Source organism: Grammomys surdaster, unplaced genomic scaffold (assembly GCF_004785775.1).
Source record: "Grammomys surdaster isolate TR1022 unplaced genomic scaffold, NIH_TR_1.0 259, whole genome shotgun sequence".
In the NCBI taxonomy this organism is placed as follows: domain Eukaryota; kingdom Metazoa; phylum Chordata; class Mammalia; order Rodentia; family Muridae; genus Grammomys; species Grammomys surdaster.
This window is the reverse complement of record NW_021604700.1, coordinates 2,263,140-2,273,339: the sequence shown is the minus strand read 5'-3', so window position 1 is coordinate 2,273,339 and position 10,200 is coordinate 2,263,140. Positions and strand designations below refer to the sequence as shown.

Here is a 10,200-nt window from a genome sequence, read left to right as displayed (position 1 = left end):
AGAGAGAGAGAGAGAGAGAGAGAGAGAGAGAGAGAGAGAGAGAGAGAGAGAGAGAGAGAGAGAGAGAGAGAGAGAGAGAGAGAGAGAGAGAGAGAGGGGAGACGAGACTGTGGTAACATTATTAAATATATCCACTAAACCATGAAGTGAGATAATGTGTTCTGACTCCTCAGTCCTCAAGGAAATCAACTCCGGTGTCTCATTTCTCCTTGCATCTGTTAATGCTATGCTCACTAAGTTTATGAGACAATGCTATCCTGATTATTTTCACAAATACTGCATTTACCAACCATCCTGAGGATATAAAGGTCTGGGTCTAAAAGCCGAGCTTGCATACCTTTGCGCACCCAGTCTCCAGTGTGAATATTGATAGTCACACCTACTAAATTGCTACTTCGCTGTCTTTTCTCCCAGAGAAAATCAAGAGCTTTTCTTGCATATTCCTATAATTAAAAAACAAAAACACATTTTAAAAATTTTGTCTTTAGCAAAGAGCAGGAAATCCATAAATCAAAGAGCCAAAGAATCTTTAAAGAATTAAGCAAAATTCTTAAGAGAATCACTTATAAATTTCCTTAAAATCTTGCCTTGGCTCATTTTCAACCACTTCAGGTTAAATACTCTCAGCTGGAGAATATCCATGGCCATTTACCCTTGTAGCATGGGTCACATACATATATAGATTATTATATTAACTGTTGACATAATTAAACGCACTTGTTAAAATAATTCTTACCACCTAAGTGCAAAGTGGAAATCTCCTAAAGTTGTTTCATTTAGCAAACTTGAAGAAGATTCAGAGTTGCTATGCTATCTTTCAAAGTCATTTCAGATACTGTTTTATAAGTGACACATAATTTTATTAGTGAAAAATTAGCAAATCAACTAGGCTAATGAGAACTTATTGGTATACTAATGTATATATACATATACATAATGCATAATCTTATGACAATTTTCATTTACTTTTATTCACTGGATATTAAATTGAAATTATTTCTTATAAAACTCTTAGCTTTTAATAAAAGATGTTCCAAGTGGAATGTCAAGGGTAGCTACCAGTAAAACTCTAACTTACTTTTAAGGCATGGACGTATTTATCATTACACCTAATTTATTACTTTGTAAGTCTGGCACTAGAGTACAAAATCATTTACATTCTTGATGCAAATTTTGCATGGTAATCATATTTCTACAAAGCGGATCACAACTATAATTACACGGTGGATTTTCAAATCTGGAAAGCTTGTTACTGATTATATTTCCTTATTCCTATTTTACAGCTTAAAGAAAAAAAAACAGACCCAGTAAAACTACGGGTTTAACCAAAGTTTAAAATTTAATTATAGAGCTCTAATGCAGATCCCTGACTTCTTTGTATACTGGTCTCCATATACTGGGGGCAGGAAAGTTTTTCGGACATGGGTCGGAGGGAAAACAGTTCAAGCATTGTGCGTCATACCGTCACTGGTCACAGTTTCTCAACTTGTGACTATACCAGAGAAAGACAAAACTAAGTCATTGAGCACAGATGTGGTTTCACATCAACTTAAAAAAAAAAAAAACCAGACTGCAGCTCAAAGCCCTGTTAGCAGTAAAGCTCTGTCAAAGGCATATTAGGCGATTTCAAAAATCATGATTTTTCAACATTTACTCAGAAAAACAAAATAGGCCAATGGAAACAGTAAAGACATGGCTCCAAATCCAACTACATTTGTCTACTCACTGACTGCAGGCTTCTCTCACTGAAACTCATTTTTGCCCATAAAGCCACCAATATCTCAGAAAGTTTTCATATTTTTTGTATCTCAGAAAGTTTTTATATTAAAATGTATTACAATTACCTATATGTTTAATGAAGAGAAACTATTAGACAAAAAGGTTTAAAACATTTACCAGTAGCACCTGATAAATCTGCCCTCAAGACACATGAACGCACAGGCATCCATTCACACCCAAACAGGAGCAGACAAGATCTTCACACTGGCTTCCTTCACATCCTGATCCAGTCTCTATAACGGTGCTGTATGTTCCCTACTTCTGCCCTGGCCATGTGGCCATCCTATGACTTTAAAACATTTGCCTAAGTCATGTGTTTGATAAAGTGGGTATGTAACTCTTGAAATCTAATGATAATTAAATTACAATAAATAACTACTTTAGAATTTTTTAATGTAAGACAAAGATAAACCCCAATAAAATATGTGGGGTGATATAAGTTTCTTGAATAGTGAATAACATTTCCTTTGAAATAGACAAATTTACATATTAGACTCTCAATCAAGGCTTATACACAAACTTTTCATTACTAAATGATTTGTGGAGGTTTCAGAAATACAACCAGCCATTTGAAGGTCTAATAAATAAAACACAGATACAAGGACATCTGGGCTAACAAGGAGTCATTAAATTTACATGATGTAGTTAAACAATCTTCTAAAAGGAAAATTAAAGTTTTACTTTATGGACTGTGAACAGAAAGTGAACTTGTATTTAATACAGCTGCCTCACAGTGACTTCCATGCGTGTAACACTGAAATCTGATTAAAAGTACACTAAAGTAACAGTAATCCTACAATCAGAATCCTAATCCTTAGCCAAAGGAAATGAATAGAAGGTTAGTTCCTCCCAAACCCCAGGAGATCAAAGGTCATGAAAAGCAAACCTCAAATATGGTGGCTCCTGTGAACCGACTCAAGGCAGCAAACTCGAGAATCAAGGTGCCTGCGCAGGCCGTACAGGTGTCTGTCTCAGTTCCTGTCCGGGCTTCTGGTTTTCTGATGCCAAACTTTAAATTAATCTAAACACAATGAGAATAGTACCATGAGCAACTACCAAGAGATAAATGAATTTATGGTCTCTGACTGTCCATCAAGACTTTATCAGATTGTAGAAATGATTCATGAAGTGAGTGAACAGAGAAGTCAGTCTGAGGATGTTTGTGGCTCTCCAATGAACATCTGGGAAAATAAGCATGCAGAACTTATGCAGTAAATAAATTCTCATTTATTTCCTTTCTTGATGATGTAATAATACATCACTATAACAATAGAATCATTAAAGAATACAAGTTATATCATCTGTAAAAGAAACTAAGTTTAACTGAGAATTTGTGAAACCAGTACAATGTTAAGTCCTTCACAGAGAAAAATTTGATTGTAATGGCATATAATGAGAAAAGATTAAAATTTTTATAGGTTTTTATAAATTATTCTTTGACCATTTCTACACATATACAATACATTCCGCTCACACTCCTCTCTATCCCTCTGATCTTCTTCATGTGTGGTGACACCCAACCATAACATTATTTTTGTTGCTAATTCACAACTGTATTTTTGCTACTTTATGAGCAGTAGTATGTAAATATCTGATGTGCAACCTCTGTGAAAGGATCATTCAACGCCCAGGGGTAGCAACCCACAAGTTGAGAACCACTGTGTTATATGTGGTAAGATACAAAGCAATGGGTCTTTGCCTTCAAGGAGCTTATAAAATCCAGACAGAATAAATAGGTATACATAAAAAAAGAAAATTAATAATAACAGAAAGTTACAAATACATGCAAAAAGAAGGGATGGGCAAAAATAATGCTAAAATGGAGGAAATAAAGTATCCTGGGTTGGGAGTAGCTGCAAATTTTTAAAAAGTGACTAATCAGGTCATGGACCCCAAAGGAGAACCAATTACAGCCTCTTTAAACCAGTACAACCCCTCCCCCAGCTTCTGAGTGCTCACCCTTACTCTCCCTGATTAGAGTAACTCTCACCAAAGAAGCTTCTTTTGCAGCAGATGGAGGTTAGGGAAGCCACACCTGGTGAAAATACAGAGAACACCTGACCATGGGGTGCCCAGGCCCCGTCAATACATCTGCAATACAAACCCTACACCAAAGGTCCACGGAACATCATGGAAGAAAGGGCGGAAAGACTGTAAAAGCCAGAGGACCAGGATATGTGCTATGAGATGCTGTCTTTGGGAAATGACAGGAAAATGAGTCCATGGAATCTCAAACAAGACCCACACATCTGTTGACATTCCAACATAGATGGGAAAATTTCGCAAGACCCTATCCCTAGACGAAGAACTATGGAAAATTTATGGCTGCTGAGAGAGGTTGTTCAATCCCAAGTGGTGAGTTCTAATCAAATACACATATGAACACTAAATGGACTCAACAGGGTCTCTTTACAGTGTGTGTGTGTGTGTGTGTGTGTACACGTACGTACATAACAATAATTTAAGAGGTCATGAGTTTGAGAGGGAGAAGAAGAACATGAGAGCTGCCGAGGGAGAGGTGGAAATGATGTAAACAGAGTACTCGTGTATCAAATTCTCAAAAAATAAATTAAGATGATAAAATCCAAGTCATAGTCAAACAATGAGATTTACCTGAGAATTAGCTTTCAAGATTTAATTAACTTTGAAGAAATACTATTACAATGTATGGCTAAGGTTTGTATGTGAGTTTTTAACATGACCATGATAGCCATTGTACACAGATATTCATAGCAGCTGTGGCTACCTGTATAAGACTGGGCCTGTCAACATGTCATCACGAGGAGGGGAGGGGAACTGTTAGGTTGTCTCCATGTTCCAATAAATAACCTTCCACCTGTGCTCATAGTGGTAATCCTAGTTAAACCCAGTGGGATACACACACACACACACACACACACACACACACAGTAGAACAGACAGACACCCCCCCACACACACACACAATCACTAAAGTAGGAGGGAAGTTTCACTTGTTGAGAAAAAGGAGAGGAGATAATGATGATGAAAATGACAAAAAAATCATTATATTCATGTATAAAATTTTCAAAAAAAAATTTAAGGCCATTAAAGGTTGAGACAGAGATTGGCACTAGCCTAGCATGCAAGACGCCCCACAAACAGAAAAGGTGTTACAGACCAATAAGTCATACAAAAAGTATTTCTATCTAGCAACATTCTTCTGCCTTAGAGCCATTAATACACACTCGATATATCAAGTACTATGACATCCCAGAGAAACTGATTATATCATTTTCATGAGCAAAAGTAAGTGTGTATTAGGAAGGAAAGATTGTCTTCTTCTAAAATAATCATTTCAAACTCTTTTAGACACTTCAAGGAATAGGAAAATAACAAGCTTCTTTGTTTACACTAATATTGGTAGTACCTTCTGTTTCAATTTACTGCCTGCCTCTTGGGTTACAGAAAACACAAAAAGTTGGAGAGGGGCTAGGGAGATAGCTGTTGGCAAAGTGCTTACACAACAAGCATGAGGGCTTAAGTTCAACCCTGGTACTCATGTAAAAAGTCCAGGTTTGGCCAGTGTACCCATAACCCCAGTGCTGGTGAGGCAAAAGCAGGATTCCTCTCCTTCTGGAACTTCTTTCTTATGGTTTGTTACACTGCCCACTGTAGGATGCTTAAATGCTGACTCTCTAAATGCTTTCCTCTTCACAAGCTCCACTTCCTGATTATCTTCTTGGAGAGTAACACCTTCCTACTCTCATAGCTTCCACTACTGTCTAAGCACCAACAGCTCTGGCCCACACTGCATCCTGGCATCTGTCTCCTCCTCCTGCAGCATGATCTAGTCTGACACACTGAGGCTGAGGAAAGCTTATACTCACTTCACATCATTCAAATGTTAGCTAAAATGTCAATATAAATTTGCTGTCAGCTCTGATGCATCTTCTTTGAGGCTTATGCCAGTGGGGAACACCTCTGATCACCAGAACTCACTCTGTAAACAGCCAAGGAAGCAACAACAAAGTTGTACTTGTTTACAGTGACGTACCCTGGGATACGGAAGGCCACTGGTAGTGTTGAAAGCAGGCAGGAGCTTGTAACCCAGCTGCTTAGCCATTTGGAGAAGCTCATCATTATACCACTGCATGTGTTCACCTTTTTCCTTCAGCATGATCGCCAGTGAGTGTCCACCCAAAAGACCCCTAGAATCACAAAGACAAAACTTTACCTGCACTTTAATTGAAGATATTTACAAGCTACTGTCTAAGAAGGTGTGGGCATTTGTTCCCAACAATTTGCAAACATAAGGGAAGGCTACAGAATGACTGAATTCTTTTTTACTGATTACTTATTTTGTGGCAAACTATTATAATCACATAGCTAATATAGTAAAACAAACGAAAACGACTAGGGGCTGGCAAGAAGGCTCAGTAGGTAAATGTACTTGCTTCCAAGGCTGCAGACTAGAGCTGAACTCCAAACACCACTTACTACAAGTAGAAAACTGTTGTCCTGCAGGTCCCGCCTCCATACAAATAATAAATAAATGCAAAAATATACAAACTATTAAAACCTGGCATTCTCAAGTACCAGAGTGCAACCTAGATAACATGTGTATTTTAACAAATGAGCTAAATGTCTTCAAAATGGACTTAAAGTTTTTATTTTATCACCATGAATCTCTGACTCTTGGTATAACATTTAAAATTTTAAAACACCTTAAACCTCATTAAAAAGATTTAATAGTCTCTAAGAAGTTATCTTAGATTTCTTTCATTTACCTGAAGAGATGGGACAGAGAATTACAAAAGCTATTGAACATGAACTTACCTAATGTTAAGACAAACTAATTTACAATCTCAGACTTCTACCCTCAAAAGTATTTCTTATTGTCTGAGGAGCAAGCCTGTAAACTGAGACTTATGTGGCTTCTCTACAGAGGCTCCTGGCTAATGCTGGCCAGCTGTAGAGACACTTAGAAAGCTCTGACATAACAGAAAACATGCCAACCTACAGTTTCTTTGCATGGGCAGATCACCTGTAGTGTGAGTCTCTTTCCAAAGACTGTTGTGTCTGTTACAGCTAATGTTATCCCTGTGGCCAGTTTTACAACATCCCAAATTTTATCTTTTGGAGAAGGGCTCACTCTAGCTCAGGCTGGTATGGGACTTAATGTATAGCTAGGCTGGACTTAACTTTCTAAGAATTCTCCTGTAACAGACTTCTAAGTGTCAGGATACAAGCCTGAGCCATCATGCCTAGATTCCACATTTTCTTTTTCTTTGTTTTTTTTGGGTGTTTTGGTGGCTGATGAATGCCTGCCTACCACATACATGCAGTGCCTTTGGAGACCAACAAAGGGTATCAGATCCTCTGGGACTAGACCTTTGGCAGTTGTGAGCAGTCATGTGGGAGCTGGGAATTGCACCTATGTCTTCTGCAAGAGTAGCTAGTGCTCTTGACTGTTGAGCCACCTCTTCAGCCCCCTGAAGTCTGTATTTTAAGTATAAAAACTTCTTTACTACCTTCATGAAATAGTCAGTTGGAAGTTTTTTCTATAGTTAGCATTATGACTCTAGCATTGTGTACTTACCCAAGAACTCTGATGTTTGTTTCAAAGACTGAAACAACTACATCATTATCTAAATTAACATCCCTTAAAACTTTTCTCACTGCATCTTCAAATTCCTTAGTTTTGTTTAATACCTGAGGGAGGAAAAAAATGAAGTAAAATTCTTTCGTACCAAGCCAAGAAAAAATTATACTCAGAATAACACACTAAAATCAATGTTAGCATACTTTAAGAGTCAGAAAAAATGAGGCATTCAAGATAATATAGCCCTTAAGAATACTATAGAAATATGATAATGTCTAAAACTGAAGAGCTAAGTACAAACAATGGAGCATCTTTACATATTGATGTACTTTCAGGACTTTAAAAGATCCCGCAAAGGAATTCAGACTGTGTTCATAATACAGGTTGAACATCTCTAAACCCCAAATCTGAAATACAAAATGCTTCAAAATCTAAAAATTTTAGATTTTCAATATCTTGTTGACACCACTCAAAATGTGACAGATTTCAACTATTTTAAGCTGTTGGATTAGGAATGCTCAGCCTATAGAGCGGTTTCAAAATACAAACTTCTAGAACCAAGTGATTCAGATAAAAAGATTCTTTTTCATACAAAGACATGAGATAGACAGGCATATATGGAGGCATATTGTTCTTTTCCTACTTCTAGTACTTCTAGAAAAAAGTAGATGTACAAATAGTACTTCTACTGAGCCCCCCCTCCCCGTATACATACATACCTACAGACATAGCTACCAACCTACATATATTGTCCATGGCCAGCAGGGCTACATGAGGTGTGCTCTGTTGGGATCCTGCTCATCAAGCACCATCTATGAAACTAAGCTCTCCTGGGCTTGCTCAATGGGTAAAGGCACCTGCTGCCAACCCTGATGGCCTGAATTCAATCCCTGAGACCCATATGATAGAAGGAGAGAACCACCTCCTCCAAGTTGGTACCACACAGTATGATACATGCACCCACATACATACACAGAGAATAAACAAATACATAAACAGGTAAAATAAGAAACGTCTGACTTCAGAAGAAAGTACTCTTTACCTGACTGAGCCTAAGCCTTTGCCCTATGCCACCCTTACCCCATGGACGTCCCACTGGCAGAGAAAGCCATGTAATCAAAAACAGACCCAGATCGGAATTCTAGTTCATTCACATGAATCACTTGTGACTCAAGCCAAGCTATTGCATATCTGAGCGTGCCCCTTCATCTATAAAGGAAGGAGGAACTACTCTATAGAGCTGTTTTATTAAATGAGGCCAGAGTGTCTGACTTAAGTGCTGAACAGCCTGTGTTTAACAGTACTCCTATTGGAATCAAGCAAGTGTAGGCCTGTGACTCAGCCGAGACCTCAGTGGGCTCCCGGAATGCGCTCCATGAAAAGGGGCCACTGTCATTACAAAGGCTGCAATCCATCTTCCATCTAAATTAGGGATGTGATTACAAGTTATGCAGAGACCAGATACAGTCATAAAGTTGCCTGTGACTGTTTAATCTTTTTGTTTGACAATACTTTACAGTTCTTTTTCAAATTTGATCTGATCCTAACTTAATCTGTGACAGATTCCCTAAGAGTATGTGTCTAAAATTCAAGTTACATTTAGGGCAAGCCTGAAATCAAGGACAGTGGGGAACCTGACTGAACTGACTAGCTTCTCTTGCCAGCCTCACACGCATGTAAGTCCACAGCAGCAAATGCAGACGTATGTGCCCTGCCATCACACTGAAGAGAGACACACCCGCTCTGTCCCACTGGCCCTTTTCTTACGACCGTGTTAATCTTCTCTGTGGTCTACCTCCTGAGAACTCTTCTCACTTACAGCCACACTTCCATCCAACATACATCACCGAAGCACCAAAGCCAAACTCCCAACAGAACTTCTTTGCCTGTGATTAGCTACAAAACTAATCCTAGTAGGCTCTCCATTTTCCCTGTGTCTCTGTCTCCTAACAAGTAACAAAAGGAGAGTTGAGGCTCACCTTTCTCCTCATTTTTATGCTGTTTCAGGAACTGCTGCCTTTTCAGATCCCACAGTAATGGGTGTACCCATGCATGTTTTAGCACTCGATTCTACAACCGTTAAGTCGAAACTAGCATTTTGAACAATTTAAAGTTAAAAATCAAAATGCAGCAAGAGGAACTGACTTAACATATGTTACAAACAAAAGAAAAAGGGTTGGGTTCTGTACACTAATCACTACAAGCACTGCTGTATTATCAAATCACTAAATCACAAGACTTTTTTTTTAAAAAATCACAATTTAAAAAGCAAACTTAATTAGAAATACTAATACTTGCACTGATTAAAAACATGCAACATAATGTCACCTCTAAATGCAGGCAAACCTATGAAAGTACTCCACTTTTTTCTAGTTCTTCTGTTTAAACTCAAAAATACTTAGGATAATGACGTCATTTATTTCCAATGCTATAGTGATCTGTAGTTACTTTGGTTATTCTCACTTGAAATTAAGTTTTTTGGGTTTTTGTTTTGTTTTGTTTTGTTTTGTTTTGTTTTTTGAGACAGGGTTTCTCTGTGTAGCCCTGGCTGTCCTGGAACTCACTCTGTAGACCAGGCTGGGCAATTAAGTATTTTATAAAGTAGTATTTCATGTATTGGATGTGGACGCCTATGTTTGTGTGTAGGGACATGTATGCCACAGTGTACGTGGCTATGTCAGAATAATTTGCCTAAGTCAGTTGTCTCCTTCCACCATGTGGGTCCTGCGTGTCAGGTTGTTGGCCTTGGTGGTAAATGCATCTTCTGAGCCATCTCACCAGCCCACAATCATTTGTATTTCTAACTAGATCCCAAATCATGCTGTTACTAGTCCAGGCATCTTACCTTGAGAGCTAAT

General features: G+C 38.2%; 1 protein-coding gene across 2 annotated transcripts in view; it reads right to left on the bottom strand.

Annotated features, from left to right (window-relative positions):
• Edem3 (ER degradation enhancing alpha-mannosidase like protein 3) overlaps positions 1-10,200 on the bottom strand; it is a 60,928-nt gene that overhangs the window by 33,689 nt on the left and 17,039 nt on the right. For both annotated transcript variants that reach the window (XM_028775744.1, XM_028775745.1), the window contains exons 5-8: positions 7,340-7,452; positions 5,795-5,948; positions 2,666-2,800; positions 338-443 (exon numbers count right to left, since the gene is read on the bottom strand). In XM_028775744.1, coding sequence (XP_028631577.1) covers positions 338-443; positions 2,666-2,800; positions 5,795-5,948; positions 7,340-7,452 — 508 coding nt within the window. The remainder of the gene's footprint in view (positions 1-337; positions 444-2,665; positions 2,801-5,794; positions 5,949-7,339; positions 7,453-10,200) is intronic.